This window comes from Leptonychotes weddellii, chromosome 12 (genome assembly GCF_054177405.1).
Source record: "Leptonychotes weddellii isolate Sample4059 chromosome 12, ASM5417740v2, whole genome shotgun sequence".
NCBI lineage: Eukaryota > Metazoa > Chordata > Mammalia > Carnivora > Phocidae > Leptonychotes > Leptonychotes weddellii.
The window spans coordinates 16,672,921-16,698,604 of NC_138380.1; the positions used below are offsets into that span (position 1 = coordinate 16,672,921).

The 25,684-nt window shown below is 43.0% G+C and overlaps 1 protein-coding gene across 1 annotated transcript in view; it reads right to left on the minus strand.

The window, feature by feature from the left end:
- Positions 1-25,684, minus strand: part of LRGUK (leucine rich repeats and guanylate kinase domain containing) — a 101,593-nt gene that overhangs the window by 30,427 nt on the left and 45,482 nt on the right. The window contains exons 9-12 of the mRNA XM_081800908.1: positions 22,360-22,456; positions 18,460-18,573; positions 15,857-16,058; positions 15,135-15,230 (exon numbers count right to left, since the gene is read on the minus strand). Of these exons, the coding sequence (XP_081657034.1) occupies positions 15,135-15,230; positions 15,857-16,058; positions 18,460-18,573; positions 22,360-22,456 (509 nt within the window). The remainder of the gene's footprint in view (positions 1-15,134; positions 15,231-15,856; positions 16,059-18,459; positions 18,574-22,359; positions 22,457-25,684) is intronic.

The following is a 25,684-nucleotide window of genomic DNA, read 5'->3' on the forward strand; positions in this document are numbered from 1 at the left end:
CCCCCGCCCAACTCAAATGGGGTTTAAAAACAAACAACACATGTTTATTTAGGTAATAGTGAGGTTTTTTTGTTTTTTGTTTTTTTTAAACTAGAGAGAGTAATTTATCCCTACCATGAATAAACCCATATACATATAAAATATACTTGTAAAATCACTGTAAAGGAGTAAATACTGAAATACGTAACCATAAAAAAGGCCAAAACCAAATTAATGCACAATAATCTGTGATACAGTATTTATTTTTAATGAGAGTTACATAATTTTAGTGGAAAATTAAAGGAAAGCTCAGTTCATTGGGAAGTATCACAAAACTAAAGGTTCTGAAAGAAGCTATTTTTCTAGGGCAGAATTAAATCTTGAAAGTCTTGTCTATCTGTGCTTCCAAGTAAGGAATAAAAGCAACTAAAATTTCACATAATAGCCATAATAATTTTCCATAGCAAAATAAGCTTTTATAGTGGAAAGCTACCAAATCCAAGGAAATAAAGTAATAATGTTCATGTTATACATGATAAAATGAATACACTTATTAAATCATTCTAACAGTAAAGTGCTCTGTTCTTGAGTTTCTAATCAAAGGATAATCAGCTAGTTAAACAGAGTCTATATCAAGACAAAGGAAAGCATGTGAATGTATATTCTCACACAGACAGAATGAGGTACAAAAAAAAGTTTCTTTTCATTGAATTTCACACTGAAATCTCCTCAGTACAGCTGAACTAATGGGCTCAATATTCGGTCCCTGCATTTAGAATGTCCTAATTAGAACATATAACAGGGGTGCTTGGCTGACTTAGTTGGTGGAGCGTGAGACTCTTGATCTCAGGGTTTTGAGTTTGAGCCCCACCCTGGGTGTAGAGCTTACTTAAAAATAAATACATATATAACTTAAAAATAAAATAAAATAAAATAAAACATGTAAAAATAGTACCCTGAATTTTGTGGGGTTTTTTTAATGGATGAGTTTATCATGAAGTAGTTAATTGATGCTTTGGAGGAGATAAGATATAGGACAGGCAAATCTCAAGACTGGAAACTTGATACATAAGATCTGCATACGTACAGCACTTGGGCAAGAGAAAGGAGAAGCAGGAAATAGGAAAGAAACATTCAGGGAGCTTGGATACACAGGAAAGCCTTCTTCCCCTTTAAGTAACATGTTTGATAATGAGGCTGGTAATGAGACTTCCACCCAATCCTAAACTCCCACCTCTGGCAAGCTCAAGGTGCTTCCTAAGGGATCATCCTTCAAGAACAGCTTTTTCAAAGATGTTACTTCATTGGTCAATTCCTCTACGAAAGACTTTTTTTTGGCGGGGGGGAGGTCTTTGTTCACTTTTCTTTGTCGCTGGAAACTGAGGGTCTTTAAAATTGGGTAGCTTGTAGAAGTCAGTCTTGGTCTCAACCCACCGCAAAAGGAAAACAGAATGCCCACTATCTGGTATTTGATTCCGAGTTAAATAACTTGACAGCACTTATTATCTAACCAATTTGAAACGCAGAATATAAATGGCTTTGACTTTATCAATAAAGAAATAACAGTAGTGAAAACAATAGATAGCATTTATTGAGCATGCACTATGTGCCAGGTGCCGTGACAAGCCTTTCATGTGTGTATCACAAGTAAATTTCATAATAGCCCTAGAGCTGATGTTTCCCGACTCACTTCTCCCAACTGCAACGCTGCACGTGAATGTCTATGAAACAATCTCTTGATCTCGGTAACATGTTGCTCAACTACAATTTCTTCCCAACATTATTCTAATTCTGTTTAAGCTCCTTAATTCGATCAAGGTTGTGAAAGTTTTTAAAAGGATTTTCAGAGAAGACCAACCTATTTGCCAAACATTTCTACCTAGTTTGAACGGTTCTTAAATCCAATTAATGATAAAATGCTATGTTTAAATTTTTTTTTGCTGCTTACATGTTAACACTAATACTCCTATACACACTTACTATATGCCAGACATTGTCTTTCAATTTATTAACTCAAACTCATTTACTCCTCACAATAATCTTGAGGTAGGTACTGTTATTGTCTCTACATGAGAACTCTGTAACTTGCCCAGGTCACACAGCTAAACGGTACACAGTGTTGGAATTTCTAGTGATTATTTTGACTGTTAGTGTTATTTGAAATTATGAATTTCTAAGGTTACAAACTTAAAAAAAAAAAAAGCCTCCAGCTTTCGCTAATCATTCCCTCACTCTCCTAATCACCTTGGAGATGAAAGATTTGGTTGTCTGACATTATTTATCTATCATCAACACAAAGAAACGGGTAGGCTCTTCTTATCCTCTTTTCTGAACGTCTGGTCAAACAAAAAAGTGATTTCTAGAATTATGTCTTTCAGATTGAACTAAGCAATTAATTAAATTCATTTATGAACATATTGTGCTAGAGACTGTATAAATAGCGCAATTATCTAAAGTGGAATTTGGAGGATCTTTTATGTTAACAAGATGATTTCAGGGTTGTCATGGAGCAAAAGGAAAGGGAGTCAGCTAAGTACTTATTGCTGAAAATACTACTGATCAAGATTTTTTTTTTTTTTTGCTTTACATAAGAACTTAATTTTTATGCATAAGAATTTTGGACATATCTTCTCTGGAGCCCTAATACTGACAAAGAGCATAACTGCCAATCCACTGGATCCTTGCTATTGTCCCAGAAAGGAATTCAGCATAAATCATATGTCAACCCATCCCATTACACATGAAGTTATCAGAGCAGGGAAGCATCTCATGAGCAGGCCTCTAGGAACAGCACCAGAGCAAAGCTCCAGAGAGCTCAGCGCAGGGGTTTCCAAACTGTAGGTTGCAAACTAAATTGTGGAATCCATTTCGTAGGTTATGACCAGCATTTTTAAAAATTAGGTAGAGCCAGGTGTAGTAAATGGATCATATCATAAAAGGAACCTTAAATTTTATCCAGCCCAACTGATCACCCGACATAGGAAGGCTTCTTGTAAGATTCCCAACACAGAGCCTCTAAGTTCTAAAGAAAGCCTATTTGTTCCTTTGAACATGACTTCTAACTTTTAGAAAGTTCCTCATTATGCCAAATTGAAATAGAACATAAGGTTGCTCTTTCACAGGACAGATTTTCATATATGTGAATTTGATTCTATGGAACCTTTCCCAAATAAACACAGGTTCGTTGTAGAAAATTTGGAAAATACTAAAAAGCATAAGTGAGAAAATAAAAATTATTCATAATATGACAACCCAGAACTCACAACTGGAACCATACTGTAGGTTCTACCTCCTTAACCTGTTTTCTCCTTAATATGTAACAAATATTTTCCTCTTCTCTATATTCTTCTACAACATGATTATAATGGCAACATAGCATTCTAGCATATAGCTATACCATAACTTTTCCATAACTTATTTTTAAAACCCCATTGGGTGGCTATATTATTTCCAGATTTTATTATAAAGATATTAATGGGAATATCCTTCTATGTCAGTTACTTCCTTGTGGTAAGTCGTAGATTAGAGTTACTAGGTTAAAGATAGGCAAAATTTAAAGGCTCTGACAGATATTGTTCACCTGTCCCCCCAAAAGTTGTACCAGCTTACTTTCTCAGTGATGACACAGAAAGCCTGTTTCCCCTTAACCTCACCAAGAATAGGCATTAATTTGCTTTCCATCTTTGCCAGTTTGGCACCCCCCACAATCTAATCCATTTTAACTTACAGAAGTGGTGAAAGCTAAAAGCTTTTTGACATGTATTTTGGCCATTTTTCTCTCCTCTTTTGTGAATTATCTGATCGTGTCCTTTGTTCCAATTCTCTTTTGAGGCTTGAAAATAACTGATTTAGCTCTTTAAATATTTGAAGAAGGCTCTTAATGCCCAGTGGAACTATTATCTCGGTTGATTTCAATACGAGCTGCTGGACTTTAAAAAGCTAGAAATCATATTAGCTAATAAAGGGACTAAGTCTGCCATGTTTTCTGCTTTCCCATAAAGATCACTTTGCTGAGGAATACAGCAAATGGAAGTGATGTGAACTTTGTAAACGTAGATGGAAAATGACAATTCTTATACAGCTAAAAAGCAGAAGTTACCATTACACTGAGAAAATCAATAATAGCAGTAAAATCCTCCCACCACAGAGGCATCAATGATTTTTGCTACTCCCTTTCTTGGACTATAAACAAAGTGTTGCCCAGTTGCACTGAACCTAGGACATTTTGATACACTATCCAAAACACAAACTTTATACCATCACGAACACCCGGGAAGGGAGCTAGAGCTTCCTCTAAGTCAAACAAAGGGAAACTTGGCTTTTCACTTCCCTTTAGCACCCTAATAAAAATGCAAACCCGAATGCCTTAAGGAGTCTCAGAACAAGTTGCCCGAGGAGGAAACCATGCATTTTTCTTAAGTTCTCACCTAAGTGAGGTATCGGCGCCTCTGAAATGCACCCTTCATGGCTCATAAAACAAGGGGTGGTTATCCTAATTTTCTTCCTTTTTTTCACGTCCGTCCTCCCCCGTCCCCACGTCCAATCCAGATACTTCCTGAAATCTGTCCATTCCTGCCATTCCATTCCTTATTTCAGGCCCTTACCATCTTGTTAGGACTATTGCAATAGTTTCCCAGCCATCCTTCCTACCCCCTGTCTGTATTGACGATCTTAAATTTATCCTCCATACCAACTCTAGACACGTCTCTAAGATAAAAATTTAACTATTCAATGGCTCCCCATTGTTAGATCAAGTTTCCAAACTCGTTATTCGCATAGCACAAAACGCCCTCTGGACCTACAGATACCTACAGCTCTCCTGACATCTGGGTCCTTAGAAGAAATGCTGTGTCTGCTCTTACTGCCATGCCTAGTATATGCTGTTCCCTCCTCGAAAAAACCTTCGCTCTCTCCCATCATTCTCATTTTGCAACCTTGATGACTTGGCTGAAAGATGACCTCCTCTTGGAAGTGTTTTCTGATCCAATTCTCCCATCCCAGGCTGGATTCAGTGTCCTTCCTTGGTATCCTTAGGGCATCTTGGAAAAGTTAATAAGTGGGTTTGCCTGTCCATCTGATGTTAAACCTGGCCCGGTGTGCAGTGGGGCTTCCAGCTGCCCCAATCACATGGTGGTGTAATGAACTCTCTTATCTGTCTCCCTGGATAAGAGAGAGAGCTCCTTGGGTGTCTCATCAACGCTACGTACGTCCAGCAACTAGCACAGTGTCTGGCAGATAGGCGCTCAATCAATGCTTGTTGGATGACTGAACTAACGCAATAAAAATAAGTTATTTTAAAAAACATTCACCTTATTACTGTCATCTTTGACAAACCAGATAAATCTAAGGGTAATTATTGGCATAACATAGGCTCTTCATTTTACAAGAGGATTCCTGCATCCTGGATTTTAAAAATGTCAATTTCCTCTACTGAACTTGAAATAACATCTGCCATACATACAATTTCGTGGACACATACCTTTCGTATGTGGTAAGATCCATTTATACGGGCATTTAGTCCTCAATTTTTTTCTATTTTTTAAATATAAGATGCCAAACACAGCTTCAGATGCTGCTACATACATAGTAAGCACTCAATAAATAGCTTGCAACTCTCTAAGAGCCAAATCTTGGGTTGGCTGCTTTACTCATAATTACTGCCTTCCAGGAATGCAGTTGCCATGTACTCGAGGAGGGGGACCCAATGGTTACGTGTCTGGGACCCTGTCTCTGCCCAGAGTAGATTGATTAGTTTAAGGATGAGCACCTGACCCAAGCCAAGCCACCTGGTATCTTTCCCTGAATTTTTTTTAATTTTATGATTAAGGAACATGTAAATTAATCCCTTTCTAGTAGTGGGAGCTGCCACATGTAAAACCAGATGTAAGACTTGAGAGGTACTGGTGGCCATGTTCCTTGCCATGTGCAGAAACTTCGATGTAGTCTGGCTGAATCAAAAGGAGCCACCATGGAGAAAGAAACAGAGAAATGACGAGAGTGCAGTTGATGACAGAAAATACTGGGGACGATGAGAGTCTGGGTTATGTTCAATAACTGGTCCCCAATTCTGAGGCTCTGCTATACCTCCGCCCTCCCCACAGTTTGGTTGTAGGAGATATCCCACTCCCTTCTTGTAGATTCCCGTAAGCTGGCTCAGGTTGGACCCCAGTAACTTGTCAGCAAAGGAATCCTGACGGTGTGAATTGATAAAGGAAAACTGATTTCCCTCCATTTTCTCCCCACTAACCCTTTTAACTGATTCAACCAGGTGGCTTGGCATAATGAAGGCATGGGCTAATTTACATGAGGTTACTATTCCAAGAGAAAAGGAAGGTATTCAGTTTGAAATACATTTCCAGCAAAAGTAAGTTTCAGGTCACACGTGCCAACACAAATCCGAAGCACTCATCAATCACAGGGTCCCGTGTGCAAAGAACTTGTTCCCACAAATTAACCGCAGGTCTAGAATCTTTGCCAGAGTGACCAAGACCCAGAAACTGTAGAGGCTTCCTTTCTCAGAGTTCTCCTTCTGGATCCCTTGATAAGGCGAGGGGCATGTCACACTTTTCTCATCTAGAAGTGAGTTTTCCTAATGAATTCAACAAAAACAATGGCAACGTGACATTGCTTCGGCCAGAGTTGGAACGCATATTGGAATTCATGCGAGTCTAGACACGGAGGCTCCCTGCTGACACCAATCTTTAAGACCAGCTCTATCGCTGGCCGCAGGAGCGCTGTTTGCTGGTGTACCCCCCCTCGAGGGGCTGCTCTTCCAGGCTACAGTGGCAACCACAAGAATCTGCACAGACTAGCTGCCTTCTAAGAACCTTCTAGGTGCCCACCACCCCCCATGCTTACGTGGGATGGCAGAAGGAAGCTGGTATATGGGCTCATAGTGCCCCGGCCATCACTGTCCTTTCTGTGACAGCACTGCCTCCAGGGCGCACAGACGTTAAAGACCCAGTGCTCCAGGGATGGCTTAAACCTTGGGGCTCTGACTGCCCCTAGCTCGCAGTCTTCCTTTCCAGCTGCCCTGCTCCTCAGCGGACACCTGATTCTGGGGTGCGGCAGAGCTTCTGTCCTTTGGTGCTCCGCCATGTTTCCGGCTGTGTTTGTCTCTGGCTTGCTGCCTGGAAGCCCTGTCCCTTTGGACAGACCTCTCTCCGGTCTGACTGGTCCCCTTCCGGGCTTGCGTCCCTGTGATGGGCTGGGTGGAGGCCTGCTCTGGGGAATCCAAAGCAGTCTCTCTCTTCTGAAATCTTCCGCTTTTATGAGCCTCTTCGTTTCTCCTCCGATGCTGTCTAGGAGCAGAATCATCTGGTCTTGACTCTGCAGAGGACGTTTCACTCTGGAGAGGTCTCCTGGGCAGGGGCCGACCCTTCTGAGTTGGTTGACCGCCACTGAGGTAGCTTTATTTTCCTGAGACAATCCTCCAGAATTCTCTTTTTTCAAGGATGCTCCTTTTTTGGACATAGCTACCTTCTGAACCAGGTCATCTGGGGGGAGGTTGGCACGGGCCTTTTTTCTGGAAGAATGTACCTTTACCCGTTTCTCTTCTTGTAATTGGGGATCCTTAGGCAATGGTTCAGCGTGGGGTGGCTCAGGAATTTCTGGTGTGTGGGCTTTTCTCCGCTGGTTCCCCTGAGGACTCAGAGGCGGGCTGGGATTAGGGTGGTCTGGTACCTTTGGGGGAGTCAGCTTACTCTGGGATTCTGGCTGCAAGGCTGTCTGATGGCTTCTAGGCGGTGCCTTTTTCAGATGCCCTGGTCCTTTAGTTGTCTCTCTTTGGATAGGGAGTTTTTTTTTTCCTAGCTTCTGTCTGCTGCACTGCCTCTTGGTTTTGGGGTAAGGCCCGCACATCTGAAGTCTTCTTGCTGGAGGCGTGGCCTGCTTTTGGAGCTTGCCTTTCCTTCGCAGGCCTCGAATCATGGCGAGGCCCTGTGTTCTGAGGCAGCTGCTGTTCAGAGAAGGAAGTGGGAATTTGTGGGAGCCTAACCACCTGGGCCTCCTCTTCCTGGGGTGGATGGGGAGCGGGCTGTGGCATGTGCTCCTGGATGGGGGCGCTGATAAGAGGGAGTTTCACCTCCCTGACCTTTTCTTCCTGGACTTGCTGAGGACTGTGGTCCAGATGGGGGCTCAGATTTTGTGGTGGTTTGGACTGGGGAGGGCTGATGGGAGGAAGTTTACCGGGGTCTCCTTCCTGAGCTAGTGGAGGCCCGGGGGAGGGAATCATGGTTTGATCTGAGGCTGTTCCTAAAGCTTCCTCCCTGCTGGGTGAGAGGAGTTTGGGTGTGGGCCTTCGACTCTGGAGTGGAGCAAGGACCTGAGGCTGGGGCAGCCTGGTGGGAGCCAGGCGGCTTCTGGGAAGCAAAGTCATTGGGTCTTTCCTGTCCTGGGTCTGTTTGATACCTGTTGAATCCTGAGGACGTGGCAATTCTGGGTAAGGAGTGCTAACCCGAACAAATTCTCCTTTGGGGGTTCCCTCCTCTAGAAGTTGTTGAGAATCTTCTGGAGATGGTCCCGGTGTTTTGGCCCCATTAGGGTGGGAAGAGTCTCTTGGAGGCTCATAAGGGGTACTGCTGGGTGGCAGATCGGCTGACTCAGCTTCCTCATCCTGGGTTCTCTGGGGGCTGAGGGATGTTGGGCCAGACTCCTGGGGAGCCTCAGATGGGGGAGGGCCAGTGGAGGTCACCTTGGCCTCCCCTGATTCCTCATCCTGATCCGGCTGAGGGCTGTGAGCTAGAGGTGGGTCAGGGTGCTGAGAAGGCCCTTGGGAAGGAACGATGGAAGGCTGCCCTATTTTACCTGCTTTTGCCTCAGATGTCTGTGACTCATTTTCAGGGAGATCTGTCGTTACTATTTTTGAAGAAAGATCCAATTGTTGAACATCCCCTTCCTTCTGGTTTGGGGATAAGTCTTGGGCCTGCTGGGAAATACCAAGTGCTGATGGGCTGGGCTGTGGAGGAGGCTCAGCACTGACATGGCTACTGGGAGAAAATTCTTCTTGATGGGTTGCTCCCGCCTGAGCCAGCTCTTGATTCTGGGAGGGGGCTGGGTTCTGACGCTCAGGGACCTGTGCCTGAATCTGCATTCCGGCGAGAGCCTCTGTTATCTGGCCATCTGCTTGCAGTATCGCCAAGCGCCTTGGGGATGGGACCAGGTGTGCTGGTACCCCAGAGGGGGTCTTCTTGCTAGAGGGAGCTCCTGCTTTGATATAAAAAGAAGTTAGCTAAGAACATCTTAACACATACTATATAACTAAGTAACTTTAGAAGTAACAACAACAAAAAAATACCCTTTCCTTTCCTGATGCACATAGGCCCTTGAAAAGAATAAAATTACACATAGAGAAGAATTATAACCGTTCCTTCCCCTTGGGGGTACTAGGTGCCTAGAATTCTCTTATTTAGTAGTAAGTAGAACAATCTTAGTCAATTGAAATCATGAACTTCAGTAAATAAACATAAAGAGACTGATTCACAGAACCAAAATGGTTCTGAGAGTGGCAAGAACAATTTTTAAGCGAATGAGATTTAAAACTTCCACAGCTTAGAGAGACCAGTGCTGCTTTTGATGGTAGAAACTAGAGGGAGGACATCTAAGCCAGGGGAAGTCCTGCTTGTTTAACGGTAGTCCTCTTCAAGAAACTGGGAGCTCTATGAGGAATAATCAGCTTACAAGGGAAGGGAAGGGAAGGGAAGGGAAGCGAAGGGAAGGGAAGGGAAGGCAAGGCAAGGGAAGGCAAGGCAAGGGAAGGCAAGGCAAGGCAAGGCAAGGCAAGGCAAGGCAAGGCAAGGCAAGGCAAGGCAAGGCACGGGAAATTCAACAGGCACTCAATAAGTCAGCAGTGAATGGAAGGAGGCAAAGAATGGATCCCATGAAAGCCTGAGGTGCCATGACTCGGAGGACCTGCTCCTGAGGATCTGCCCCACCCCCAGGGCTACTCTTTTCCCTCCGAGTCTACCCTGGTTTCAGCAATGGCTCTCAGAGGCCACCAGCACATTAACGTTGCAGAGGGGGACGCTTCCTTTGATTACCATGGGAGCAAGTTCTCCGTATGATTCTGGTCTCGTGGACAAACCATGGACACAATCAGCTCAGCAGGCACTTGTTTATGAGAGAAGCCCATACATATTCTGGTGGCCCATATAACATCTTAACCGAGTCCTAAGGACATGGCTCTGAAATGCTGTGGCCAGGGGCAGGGCACACCAGTGTGGAACAGCCTTGAAGAAACTAGTCTCAGCCCACTTTGAGGGAGACCTGATGCTCAGAGACTGCAAACAAAGTCAGACCTCCAAGGTGACCCCAGGGTGGTCCATCCCCAGAAGCAAACCAGGCTCCCGGCCACTGTCCATTCTCCCCGACAAAGCAAGATGAGCTTGGACTACTCTGGGTCATCCCTGAACCTCCTCGTCTGGGCAGATACCCTGTGCCTCCAGCTGAACCAGACGTTTCTGGGGAGGGGTTGGGGAAGAGTGGGGACAAGGAAACGTTTGCCTCCTGGTGGGGTTTCTGAGGGGATGGCCCTGCTCATCATTCCTATCTCCCTAGTTCATGACAGTTATAGATTAAATACAAATTTAGTCAAGAAACAAGGCTAAATTAAAATATAAGAACAGTAAAAATGTCTAGAATAGGCAAATTCATAGAGACAGAAAGTAGATTAGAGGTCACCAGGGGCTAATAGGGGAGTTATTGCTTAATGGGAATGGAGTTTCTGCGTGGGAGGGGTGAAAACTTTTGGAAACAGGTAGTTGGGATGGTTATGCAACACTGTGAATGTAGTTAATGCCATTAAGTTGTATACTTAAAATGGCTAAAATGGCTAATTTTATGGTTTTTTAATCACACACACACAAAAAAAGAAATAAAAAAAAATAGAAAGGCATAAGAGTGAAACCCAATGCTGAAGGCTCTATTTGTAAACCCCTGGTTTCCTAGAATCAGACACACAAGGATTTTTTCCCCACTTTTAGAATTCAACAATTCACATCATTTGGCAAATGATACCCTGTCCTTTATTAGAGATAAAGCATCACATGGGGAGTAGTAAATTGCTCAAGTGCCCCTGTTTGACTCATCATCACCATCATCATTTTCCTCTATCATTAGTTAGATCTAAATAATGATTTGCAAATATAATTTTATTTTATGATTTCTATAGCAGGAACTCAGAGTGGTAGTTGGATCAGCTTTTTAAAAGCTTTATTGGGAGCACCAGATAAGTATTCCAGAAATAGGTTGTATAGAGACACATGGAGGGTAAAGACGTCCCTTACACTGAGTTGTGAATAGAGTGAGTTTTTTCTTATTTCATAAAAACTGTATTGTTTGCTCAGGATTTTTTTAGTCTTCATGCTTTGGAAATGAATATTACCTGCACTGCTATAGGGGAAGAAAAATAAGATCATCCGTACCATGGTTGATAAACATTTTTAATTAATGTACATCTCAGTATTTTGAGGTTTTATAATCACTCTGTACCTAAAGTTACTATTTGTACGTGCATTTAATGGAAATTCGGAGTCTCTCCTCTGGTAAAGGTTTGCATTTCTGGGTCCAGACGGATGCGGTTGTTATACTGATAGACTTCAGGCTTACTTTTATGACTTTGTTCTAGTTTCATCATTAAGAGTAGAAATTAAAATTGCATCCTCAGTTACAAATTAGCAACATGAAATTACTAAAGATAAAGCTATGTATTATTACTTCAAATATCTAGGAATACTTCCCAATTGGCATTGGTACAGGATTCCTGCTTCCATGAAAACAATACCATTGGCCACCAGATTTCGATTTGTACTGGAGCCTAACTTATAGGCAGTCTAATCTAACTGGGAAAAATCTCAGCAAATTCTAGAATGTTCCATAATATTAAATGTAGTTGGCCTTGTTTTTTAGAAATTTTTAGAAATGGAAGTTCAAAGTGATTTCTCTAATCAAATTAATGATTATTGGTGAAATCTGGAATACAAAACTAAGGTTTCCTATTTCCAGTTCAATTTTCTAATTGTTCAGACTGCCTTTCATAGACTCTTAAATATTTTTTTACTTCAATTTCTTACCTTTGACAGCTCAATTAAATATTAAAAATATTCCACTCTGCTAAAATTATTCATCTTTTCTTCTAGGGGTCTCACTTACATTTAAGTAACTAATATAAGTCTTTATGTAAACATACCTGAACTACAGAACTTAAAATCAGAGGGACCCAGCTCAGAATGGAAGCAAAAATTTAAGAGCCAGCCAGGCCTGGGGTGCTGACCCTGCTGGGGCTCTGGTCTCTTTCTGGGGAGTCATGACGCTCATTTTGAGGTGGTTATGGTTGGGCCCTGCTCGCCTGCAGTGAACCTGTGAACATCTGGGCCTGTCCTTCTTGACATACACTTTACAGCCCTGAAACGCCAAGAGGCCGTTGGCTCTACTCTTAATGCACTAGAGATCCTTTAAAAGCTTTATTAGGAAGGACTATGCTCTTAGAATTTTTAAATACTCACTTGAATCATGTCTGGCCTCCACAAAGTCACTTTATGTGCAAGTTTATCCTGAAACCAGCAACTGAAGACAGTAACATCTTCCACAGATTGACTATTTAAATAAAATGAAGTGGTGTGGCTTCTTAAGAAAACACATTATTTTCCGAAACACTAAACCTGCCAGGAAAATGGGGGTCTACGGAGGTCAGGGAATTGATGTATTAATTATAAACCCTCCCCTCTACTTTTTAAAGCTGAGGCTCTATTAGTCAGTAACTGGATGACCCAGTTTCTGTTATTAAATGTATCTGAGAGGGGTAACATTTTAACAAATTCTGTAGTTCATACTTTCCATTAAATCAGACAAGCCGAACCTAATTGGTCCAAATAAATGAAGTTTTATTATACCCTTTGAAATGGGAGTCTGTTTTCCTATGCACACATTATCTGGTCTATTAATTGGCCAAATGGCAACTGCACCCAATAGTCAGCGTCCTGGTGGTTGCACAATATGGAAAGATGGAGGGCTGGAGCCCCACTGGCTTAGAGGCAGAGTCCTGCTCAAGCGCCACATCTCAGAGGTGCCCTCTGTGCTACGGACTGACAAACATGCTTCTCTCCGTTCCTCAGAACTGCTCAGGCTCGGGGGGACTGACTCACGCTCATCTAAATCCACAAGGGGCTGATTTAAAAGTCAGAACACCAACTCATTAATTTACAGTGGGAGATGGGCCCGGCTCAGGGGTCAGGGCAGGGTGTTCTAACGTAGGAGAGCGCCCCCAATGGGACAGCTCCACCCAGGAGACCAAATTAAACATCAGAAGTTGCTGGGTTAGCAAAGAGTAAAAGCAAAGAGGGTCAGATTTCCTCATGAGACACTTCTATCCAGCTACCAAAGCCTCGTGAGATATACTGTGCACCCTGCCAAGCACGGACGGCTTTCTAGAGAACTGATGGGAGCAGTACTGGATAAACACACAGGCACGCTCCTCACTGAATGTCCCCCCTTGCACAACAATGTGAATATACGTAACACAACTGAACTGTACACTTAAAAATGGTTAAGATGGCAAACTTTATGTTATGTGTATTTTTACCACCCTAATGAAGAAAAAGAAGGTCCCCTCCGGTGGGCTGAACTGCTTTCACATATCATATTGTAAAACGTTGACGTGAGACCCTGGCTTGCTGTGTGTTCGTGTGCTTTTAGCCTTTGTGACTCTTGGCCCAATTAGGATTTCACTGGCCAGGTTGAGGCAGGCCTGGCCACGATTTTGCCAGAGTTCAAACTGATGGTGCCCTTTTGCAATTTTACACATTCTTTTCAGGTCAGGTACCCTTGGAATTCTGGAACAAGGTCAGTGTGAAACTGGTAACAACCAACAGATAACAGAGTGAGGCTGTCCTTCTCCGTATGTCTTCTAGGAGACAGGTGACCAGGGTATGAATTCCCACCTTCAGAGGACCGGAAGAAAGTTGCCCCGTGCACAAACAGGCATTCATGGAGGACTGTACAGTTCAGTTGTGTTACATATATTCACATTGTTGTGCAACCAAGTCCATGAGCTCTTTTCATCTTGTAATAGTGAAACTCTGTAGTTGTTAAGCAACAACACTCCATTCCTCTCCCTCCCCCAGCCTCTGGCAACCATTCCATTTTGCTGTCCTTGTGGATTTGACTACTCTAGGTACCTCATAAAAGTGGCATCAGACAGTATTTGTCCACTTCTCAGCTACTGTGAATAATGCTGCATTCACTGGTGTACAAGGACCTATGCAAGTCCCTGCTTTCAATTCTTCTGGATACCCTGAGGTGGAATTGCTAGATCATATGGTAATTCCATTTCTAATTTTTTGAGGAACATTATACTGTTTTCCATCAGAGCTATACCATTTTACCTTCCCAACTTCTCTACATCCTTGCCAACACGTATTTTCTGTCGTTTTTTTCATAGTTAGCCATCTCAGTGGGAGTGAAGTGGATTGGGGAGAACCTTCTAAATGCATCTCAAAATACTCAGGTACCAAAATTCTAAGTTAGGGCTTTAGAATTCCTGGATTCTGAGGAGATACACGGCTCTACAGCCCATGTCGTTTGCTGCGGATACTCCATGAGGCATTAACTCTCCTTTAATGGGGAGCATTAACTCCATCTAGCAGGACAGTCCACTGAAGCTCCAAACAGCAAAGCAGCTTGCCCAAGGGAGCGGGAGGGCCACAACCAGGCTCATACCCTCTGACCATGCTCTTCTACTATCCTCTCTAGTACCACACTTGGAGGACTGTGGCAATGCAAAGAAAAGGATTAACCTATTGGATTAAAACAATGCTAAATACAAACCTGCTGAGCAGAACGCCACGTCAGCTCCCTAAGGGAGCCAAACTTCTAGAAGGTTGAGATCTGAACCGGGAGGCTGGCGCTTATTTACCATAAACCTCCAAGGAGGCCAGTGGCCAGCATGTCCCTGAAGGACAGTCCTGTGAGTGCCGCTAAGGCCACCCAGACAGGGAGAGGGACAGGTCCGGGGGCTGATTCACACGGCTCACTTGTGGGGACCGTCACACCGGAGGAAGGACAGGGATTAAAGAGTTAGAACCAGCTTGAGCCTGCTCAACGAGTACCTAAATAGCAATTCACAGACTTGTTTTCCTGGCACAAAAGGGAGAGGGTAGTACCTGCAGTTGGAGCCAAATTCTTGGATGTTTCCTCAGACAACCCAAGGTACTCTCTGATGAGATGACTCAGCTTTTGGTAGGCAACTTCCAGATCATCTACAGTAAGTGAGAAAAGGTACTTTAAGGCAACAGAATCATACCAAAATACAGTCAATTTGCAACTGTTGGTGGTAATGATTTTTTTAAGCCACATCTAATGTTGTGACTATTGTGGTAGGCAGAACTCTAAGACCCTCATGACACTTCACCCTCATATAACTGCCTCTCTTCAGTGGGGGCAGAACCTGTGAATGTGAGGGGGTGTTACTCCTGTGATTATGTCACGTCAAATGGCAAAAGGGATTTTTGCAAATGTAATGAAGGTTACTCATCAGTTGAGTTTGGGCCACTCAGAAGGTAGACTACCCAGGTGGGCCTACACATGATCACAGGAGCCCCATAAAGGAAGAGAGTTTTCTGGTAGAAGAGGAAAGCAGAGACTTGAAGCATGAGGAGAATGTGATGTGCCATTACCAGCTTGAAGACAGAAGGGCCACATGCACAGGACCTGGGAGCAGCCTCTAGGACAGAGGGCAACCCCTGGCAGAGAGCCAACAAAAGAAGAAGGGACCCCAGTCCTACAAGAAACTGCAGTCAGCCAACAGTTAAGAATGTACGTTAGAGAGGATTTTCCCCCAGTGACCTTACACTTCAAAAATAAAACTTTGCTGAAAGTTACTGACCTGCATTGATGATTGCATCAAAATATCCTGGAAATTTCTGGTTGATTTTAATATAAAGGTCCACTCTAGAGACAGCAAATTCAATCTCTACACGACTAAATAATCCTTTTCTCCGCAAATATCCCTCATATTTTTCCTTGTTCATGGGCACCACCAGGATATATCGAGGCTCAAAATAGGAAAATTTCAAACTTCTTACACCCTATTTGTTTAAAGAAAAGGGAATAAATTAGAACCAGATACACACTTTAGAAATCATGTTGGAGACATCTGACAACATAGGTGTAATAAGTAGTCTTGTATTAAAAGATTTATTTGGACAATTAGCTATTATTTTCCTGTAAAGATCTCAAAGTTGGATTACTTCCCTTTGTTCATCAAATATTGTTATTGGAAATAAAAGAACTACCTGGTTATCCTCTAACTGACTACTCTAATAAACATGATGGTTAAAAAAGAAAATTGCTAGGGGTCCCTGGGTGGCTCAGTTGGTTAGGTGTCCGACTCTTGATTTTAGCTCAGGTCATGATCTCAGGATCATGACATCGAGCCCAGTTTTGGGCTCCACACTGGGCATGGGGTCTGCTTGAGATTCTCTCTCCCTCTCCCTTCCCCCCCTCCCTGTTCATGCTCTCTTTAAAAAAAAAAAAAAGAAGAAAGAAGAAAGAAAAACAAAAAGAAAATTGCCAGAATAAAACAGGTACCTTCACAGTAGTGCTGCATCTTTAGTACTGAAAAGTAATTTCTTTTTTTCTTTTTTCAGATTTTATTTTTAAGGAATCTCTATACCCAATGTGGGCTCAAACTTACAACCCAGAGATCAAGAGTTGCATGCTCTACAGACTGAGCCAGCCAGGCACCCCACTCAGAAGTAATTTCAAGTCTACATTTAAAAGAGCACCCTTACAGCTCCAGGAGATAAAGATCTTACCAGGGAAAAAAAGGCTCCTTTGTTACCCCTTTGTCATCTCCTTGGGACCGGTCCTATTCCTAAACCAGCAACCTGGTTGGATGGTTCCTATTACATCTCACAGCTTCTACCCAGAGCAAGGGAGAGCCAAGCTGCCAGGAGCTCATGCCAAGAAGCAGGGCTGGGTGGTGGTCTGTGGATCAGGAGGGCTGGGTGGTGAATAACTGCGGCTCCCCAGCTCCTGCAGACCGCGAGCAAATCCCACAATTGCTCCCCGAGCACTAATTTCCTCCTAGCTGAAATGCAAGAGCCCTTCCAAATGAACCCTAAAGCTCCTTCCTCCTCGATCCCATCATCAGTAGTTTAGTTTAACATTCAAAATCTTTGTTTTAAACATTCAGCAGGGGGAGTGGGAGTGAAATATGGGATCTTTTAAAAAATAATTTCTAAAAGTGCCAATGACTAGAGCAGTTCGGAGAAATGCTTTCGCTTGGGAGAATCAGGGACATCAGGCCTGGTTTATAGAGTCAACCTCTTGAAAATGAGTAGGAGAAAGTTCTCAGGGAGGAAAAAGACAGGAGCCAGCACTCAGAGAACCAGTGAACTGGAAGAAGGTAAGCACAAGGAGCTGGAGAGTTTCTGCCTTGTCCGAGGAAGATATTTTTGGTTATTAACATAGAAACACAGGAAACCTCCTTAAAGATGCAAACGTAATCAATTGTGGAAAGATGAGAACTGCAGGATTTTGAAGTTAGAAAAACTGAAGAGCTGGAAGAAACGTGACCAGTTTCACTGAAGTGAGGCAACGCCCCAATCCAAGGAGCCAAAAAGGAGTCAGTCTCCTCCTCTGCCCAGTTACAAAGGAGACAAGTTTTAAAGAAGTTTCTGAGTCGATAGTAAAGGAATATCTGACCAGCCCAGATTCTGTTTTCTATAAGTTTGATCTAATGGAATCATTTTTCTAACTTTTTTCTCTGACTACAAAACTGTTAGACCGGTCGGTGAAGGTACCTTAAAAAGACGATCAACTGTCTTTAAAGACTTCACATAGTTAATAAAGCTATCTATTTTTAAAACCAATAAGTAGGATAGTCATGGTTTTACTCTGGATCTGGATTGGAGAGAAACTTCTGCGTATTCTAATTACAGAAGGTCACTGGGGAGGATGGGATATAGGGGCAGAGAGGGAAGTCTCCTGAATTCTGCAAGTCTAAATCGCTCAGAGCTGGAAAGGATTGGAACCAGCGAGCAAGGGGGGTCAATGAGGGCACAGCGCACACGTCTCCCCCGAGGAAGCAGAGAACAAGGGCGGCTGCGCAGAGCTGCCCAGGCAGGTCCTGAGGGGGCCACGCACCTGCCCCACAGCCTGTGAGAAGGACCTTTACTTCATATCACTTTATATAAACAGAGACCATGCCCTAAAAGGGATAATTTGGTGAGGAAATTAACTTAGAAAGTAAATTCCGAGGAGCACTTCTACCCCGAGGGTACGTGCAAGCCACGTCTTGTAGAGTAACTCCTGTCATTTAAGTGTTCATGTCTGGCCCCCCCCATAGGAACTATAAGCTTCCCCCTGTGCCTGGCACTGTGCTACCTGCATTCGTAGCCCTCTCCTCAGCCCCAAATATATATATACAGACTCACACACACACACACACATTAAAATAAATTGACTGAATGAAAAAACACTTACTTCTATTTCCATGTGAATACAGCTTGCTAAACCGTCTCTGGCGATAGCTTCTATGGTGTCCCTATTTAATCCATAACTGTGATTACCATAATTAAATGTTAGAATGAATTTCCCCTGAAATTTGAGAAGTACAGAGATTTTCATATAACAGCTGCCATAACGAAAGTTAACATAAATGAAATTATTTGATGTCTTACTTTTATATGCTTCCATAAAACTTACAAATCGAAGGCTGACGATGGGCTTACGAAACTTAATATCAAAATGCGGTAGAGAAATTTATTCAGAAGTCTCAGCTGGCAAAAAAAAAAAATTAAGTTTTTGGAGCTCCCGGAGTCTGCTGACAAAAGACGTGGGGAGAGCGAAGGCACTGAAGCTTCTGGTAGAACAGATCATTTTGCTTGTTTACCTGCTTCCTTGCCAAACCTGCACCATAAACGGTCATTACTGAGAAAGCAAAACTGACAGCTCGCCCTTTGCCATGTCAGCTATGCAGGTAGGCCAGGTACCTCAGAAAAAGCTCCCATTCTTGAAAGCCCTGCATTCCCAGATAAGCCTGAAGGCCATGAATTACAGGGACATCCAAAACCCGTTGCATCCTGAGATAAGCCATGAAAAACAGACCCAATTCTGTTTTTCCTTATAAAACACAGCTTTTTATTGATACCGCCCCAAGTGTTTTTCAACAGAATTGTTGTGTGCCCTACAGTCATTTGAGGTTTAAATACTGCCTTCTATCTACATTCTGGAAGCCCAGTTCTTCCCAAAGCTGTACTCCCTTGCAAAACAGTCCAAGTTAAAACATGCCTCTCGAAGTTGACTTTTTCTTTGACAATGTTATATTTATTAAGCTACTAGGTCTCATCTAAACTGGAAAGCTGGTCACAAAAGAAGGAATAAAAATATGGATGATCTTGGCAACTGTGGCTCCTCATGCATGGGATTTTGGAAGAAATGATGAAATGAAAACTTGCAAGGCTGAATCCCATCAACTGAATCCCATCAAATGGCGGCATCATCCTTAAGAACAGTAGCAATTAGGAGTCCTTTATGCTACTTCTGCCTCCTGGCCCCAGACATCCTGGAGATTTAGGCATCGGGGACAGGCTATCTGTCCTGGGACGGGGGGCCTGGAAGTCCATGAGACACAAAATATCTGCTGTGGTGGGGTGGGTCTCTAGTGAATGTGTCTGCTAGGAGTGATAAGGAAAATCTACACACCTCGTAATCCAAAGAAGTTTATATCATGCATTCTAAACGTTAAAAACTCAACAATAAATATCCTAATATTTTACTCCTTCAATGTCATACCTTCTTTGTTCTTTGGAGCAAATACTAGGACATCTTTTATATATATATATATATATATATATATATATATATATATATATATATATATATATATATAGCGCATCTATATAGGTAGATAAGATACTGAATCTCCCATCAGGTATATACTTTTTCTTGTTTACTGTGACTTGCCCTGTTTTCAAAATGTATTTTTTTTTTGGAGGTGGGCGAGGGGCAGAGGGAGAGAGAGAACCTTAAGCAGGCTCCATGCCCCGTGTGGAGCCTGACACGGGGCTCAATCTCACAATCCAGAGATCATGACCTAAGCCGCAATCAAGAGTTGGACATTTAACCAACTGAGCCACGGAGGTGCCCCTCAAAATGTACTCTTGAATCACGTTTCAGATACATACTACGCATCTGTTTACTTGTGTGTACACAGGTGCACACAAGGGCCTCCCTCTGTGGACCCCAAAGATATTTCCTGGGAGAATGCAGAGCTGGGAAGAATCTGACATTGTGCTTTTATATATAAAACAGGCTTTGTTAATCTTTTTTTAAAGAATTGAGATTAAGCGGTCCTCCAGCTTCTGGCTGGGGATACATCTTCCTGCTTGCGGATTTCTTAGTAAACAGCAGTAATCATATTTCAGGAGACTCCAGGTCTGTGATCTTACTTCAATAAGAGAGGAAGAATATCTTCAGGGAAGTGACTGCATTTATGTCCTTAAGAAAGGTTCACGTGTCTGTAGGCATGTGGTGGGGTGGCAATTCCAGGTGTTGGTGATGAGGGAATGGAGGAGTGGGTGGGTGTGACTGTCCACAGGAGGTGTCCAGGGCCTGGGTACGGCAGGGTAGACTGCCAAGGTGGGGTGGCAGGCGGTCTGGGTGGCTGTTCCGGGGAGGGGGGTTGTATATACAGACGGCTGAGTGTGTTGGTGTGACCAGAGAAGCTGACAATATGTCATGAGTTATAACCTCTAGGTTTGCCTCTTTTTTTTTATTTTTAAAGATTTTATTTATTTGACAGAGACACAGTGAGAGAGGGAACACAAGCAGGGAGAGTGGGAGAGGGAGCAGCAGGCTTCCCGCTGAGCAAGGAGCCCGATGCAGGGCTCCATCCCAGGACCCTGAGATCATGACCTGAGCCAAAGGCAGACGCTTAACGAGTGAGCCATCCAGGCGTCCCACTAGGTTTGCCTCTTAGAAACAGTCTCTAGCTCGCTTTAAGGAAAAGGAGCTCAGAAGCAAAATTCAAATTGAAGAAAATGACATTATACTGAAGTAATATACGTTAGAAGAAGCAGTAAAAACAAGGACTACGCACCCGTACAAGGATTTTGTAGAGGGAGTCAAACTGTAAAACCAAATATGGTGTGTAAGTACAGCGATTTCTTAGACTAGGAATTGAACCAGACTTACTTACTACCGATCCAATGAGGTATGGAACGTCAGGGGAGCATATGGGGTACTGAGAACAGATGAACTGAACCAAGAAAAAAATGCCTCAGACTCTAACAAGAGAAATTAACATGAATTTCGGGAACTAGCTGTCTTTCAACCCAAAGAGTCCTAAAGGAATCCTTCTTACTAATATCAAGATAATGCTTCCTATCTCTATTAAGGCTTTTAGAAATATAAAAATCCCAAGTACTCTGGATACATTCAAATGAACTACCAAAATACAGCCCTAGGAGAGAAGATTATAAAGAATCTCCAAGATGTTCTTTTGACAAGGTTAGAGGGGAAATGGCCTAGGGATTACAGGACTTTCTCACTTGGGTTTCTCTGTGAACGCAAGAGAAAACATGCACTATGTGTAAAGCTGGCCATTCAAAATTAAACTCATAGAAACTGCAGATCCCATGCTTAATTGTACCACAATTACCTGCACTGATGTATAATGTGGAAGATTAAGGCTATATATGTGTCCAGGACAGGCAACTGAATGAGACATACCATGATGAAATGACGCTTAGAGCTACAACCAGTAGAAAGCACCAGTGATGGGGTGCCTGGGTGGCTCAGTTGGTTGAGGGTCCAACTCTTGGTTTCAGCTCAGGTCCTGAGATCGAGCCCCACATCAGGCTCTGCACTCAGCGCGGAGTCTGCTTGTCCCTCTCCCTCTGCTCTTCCCCCTGTTCTCTTTCTCTCATAAATAAATATAGAATCTTAAAAAGAAAAAAAAAGCATCAGTGATAGCAAACAGGAGTGGTTTCTGGACAGAAAACTCCAACACCAAGGGAGGCTCAATTCATAAGCTTCGCACATCAGCTCTGTCTGTGAGAGTTGCCTATCTTGAGTAAAGTCTGATTAATAACAGCAGCGCATGATAAACACAGATCACAAGAACTTTTCGTAGTGCTCTCATTTCCATTTTTTTAAAACGTCTACTCATTGAGCTTTACTGAAAATTTACAACATTCTCTCCAAGATCCTAAAATAAAGCTGCATGTCAACAAGGATGTATACCTGGCTTAAGAAAAAACAACCCAAGAACACTTCTCTCATAACAAACAACATTTTTCTCTTTGTTATCACTAGTTCCTAATATTGCTACCAGAGGACGTGTGTTTCCTGTGTAATACAGACAAAGGAAAATGTTCTTACCATGTTTAGCATTTCATCAAAAACTTCCTGAGAGATAAAATGATAATCAACTCGATCCCCTTCTCCAAAGTAAGGCGGTCTTGTGGTGTGGCAGGCCCTGAAAACACAGTAGATAACTGGTCTACTTCCAGCAGCTTGGGATTCAAAATGCAAAAGGTCTGGGTAAAAGTAGGTTTTAAAAAGTTGAAATTCATCCACGAATCATGAATTGTGAGGTTAACGAACGTAGTTCTGAAAACACTGTGGTTTTGAAGTGCTAGACTACCTTCAGCTGCTACACTCTACAAGGATTATACAAATTCAGGATTATCCACACCAAATCTTGACCCATTGTTATTGATCACCTCTGAACCACCTCCTCACACACTACTACTTCAGTTCATTACTCATATATTTCCACCCAAGAGTCTTCGTGTCCTCTCTGCTCTGTGGGCATTTCCCCACACCCCTCCTCATCCCTCACCTGGCTGGCCCACCTGTCTTCCAGGACTCAAGTTAAGTATCTCCCCCCCGCCGCCTAAAAGCCTTTTTTGACCTCCTATCGCTGATTATGCACCTCTTCTTTACATGCTCATAGCCTCAATGCCTGCCACCAACTGCATCCCAGTTCCTTGCTCAGGACCCCACCTCCTCAGTGCTGTCAGTGCTTATAAACACCAACTATGAGCCTCCCATGGGAAGCCATGAATGGAGTTCTCAGCTCAACCAGAGAGACCCTTTTCTTTTTTTTTTTTAAATATCCTTCTTTTTATTTATTTTTATTTTTTTTTTAAAGATTTTATTTATTTATTTGAGAGAGAGAATGAGAGAGAGCGAGAGAGAGAGAGCATGAGAAGGGAGAGGGTCAGAGGGAGAAGCAGACTCCCTGCTGAGCGGGGAGCCCGATGCGGGACTCGATCCCAGAACTCCAGGATCATGACCTGAGCCGAAGGCAGTGGCTTAACCAACTGAGCCACCCAGGCGCCCAGAGAGAGACCCTTTTCGATGACTGTATGCGACAGCATCCCCTCCCCGTCCCCACGCCCCACTTACTCTCTATCACCAAAACTGCCTTCCTTTATCCACATATCAGGGTTTTCCCTGTCTTCCCCAGCAGGACGTACAACTCATGAGGAGAGGACTTTATCTTGTTCATCTTACTTGCTACTGCATTCCCCAAGCCTGGTCCCCATGCAGGCAGTCGCTAGTTATCTGTAACATGAACCAGTAAATGACACCTGTGAGGGGGGTAACAGGTGTGATCAACTCCATTTGGTGGAAGACAATAAAGATGGCTCGTCTAAGGCCACAGAGCCGACCAGTGTCAGTCCCAGAAATAGACAATGGGGTCCCAACTAGCCCACGACTCTTGATTTCATACCATTCTGACTTCCTAGTGTTAAGTTTGGGGAATGCAATGCAAACTGATCTTCGTAGTATCCTGTAGTTTTTAAGGGAGAAGTTGAGAATAGCTAGACATTTGACATGTTATTTCATTCCTTCCTCACAAAAAACCATGAGGCGAGTATTGCCATTTCCATTTTACAGATGATGAAACTGAGGCACAGGAATTAAGTAAGGGGACTAAATAGCAACGCCAAGGCGACTCTGCGTCAATTCCTTTTACTATAGCGCCAAGAGCGTAGAGGTGTAACCTCAAAAGCCTCTCCTGTTACAGAGTCCAATTTCTATAATTTGTACCACCGTTCCCCTTCCATTATCATCAAGAATTAACTAGACTAGGGCACCTGGGTGGCTCAGTTGGTTGGGCGGCTGCCTTCGGCTCAGGTCATGATCCTGGAGTCCCTGGATCGAGTCCCGCATCGGGCTCCCTGCTCGGCGGGGAGTCTGCTTCTCCCTCTGACCCTAACCCTTCTCATGTGCTCTCTCTCATTCTCTCTCAAATAAATAAATAAAATCTTAAAAAAAAAAATTAACTAGACTAGTAAATTTTAAGTTCTTAACATTGTATTTAAATTATAGACCCAGGAAGGAGAGTATATTCTAAGAAAAGACTGTCAAAACACATGGTATTTGTTTTGCTGTGTGAATACACTGGCATTTCTTCACACACCGTGGCAGGGCCCTGGGACCCTCTGTCTATTGGTGTCCTTGACAGGCGGGGAAGATAATTCAGGGACTTGGCATCCTGCGCTGTACACCCTTAGCGTAGCCTTCACACGCAGTGTTGGATTTGCATTTTCCAACAAAGGAATTGAGCGGCAGGAATTTTTTCAGTATTTCTAAAAGGAAGACAAAGCAAAGAAGTAATTTGAAGCTTCTAGGCAGGTAAATAGAGAGAAGGCTTCAGTGAGGTGGAGAACGCGGATGACAGAGCCTGTATCCGCCGCAGAACCTTCTATTACGAAGGACCTAAGATGACCTGTGGGTTTTTGAATCCTGTCATCCAATTTTCACATGCAGAAATGTTCGCTGTGGAGTATGCTGCCCAAATGTGAACATCTTAAAAAGGAACTTCTGCACAGTGAAAGCAGTGTTTCACTAAACTTAGAAAAAAAATGATGCCAAATTTTAGACAAAGAAATCTGCTTGGGCCATCACCTTCGGTGTCCTTCTTCTCCCTGGTCTCAGTACAATTCCATTTGTAATTTAGATTTCCGTGAGTTTCTTATTTACTAATTAATTTACTAGTTAAGTCATGGTGAATTAGTTAACTCATGGTTTGCAATGGGAGCCACACCAAAGAAGTGAGTTAGAGATGAACGCCAGACTACAACACTGGGCCTGAGAGTCTAAGAGTGAGTTTAGACGTTCAAAAGGCCCGTTCATGGGCCAGCTGTCCTGGAGGATCCTAACAAATCAAGTCTATGGAGAAGAGGAGATGATCAGGAAGGGAAGGAATCCGCAAGGTCAGACCAAACAGTGGAATGGCAAAATATTCAGGGAAATGCAATAGGAAGAAAAGATGTCTGAGAAGAGCTAGCAGCTGGATGAGGAGTAGAAATTTTTTGAGTTTGATTCAGAAGCATGCAGTTTTAGAATTTCCATTCTGGACCAGATGGCCTCAGGAAATAACAAACTTCTTGTTACTGCAAATATTTAGGCAGAGGTTTAGCTGTGAGCACATCTAAATTCAAGCACGTGTTGTGATGAGCATTGGGTGTTATGCGCAACTAATGAATTGTTGAACACGACATCAGAAACTAATGATGTGCTAGATGCTGGCTAGCTGAACATAATTAAAAAAAAATTTAATCACATGGGAAAAAAAAGATAAATAAAAAATTAAAAATAAATAAATTCAAGCACATGATAACACGCCGTATTGTTAGTAAGTGAACTCTTTCAAAGGCTATTCACAAGAGCCCAGGTCTTCCTAGGGCAT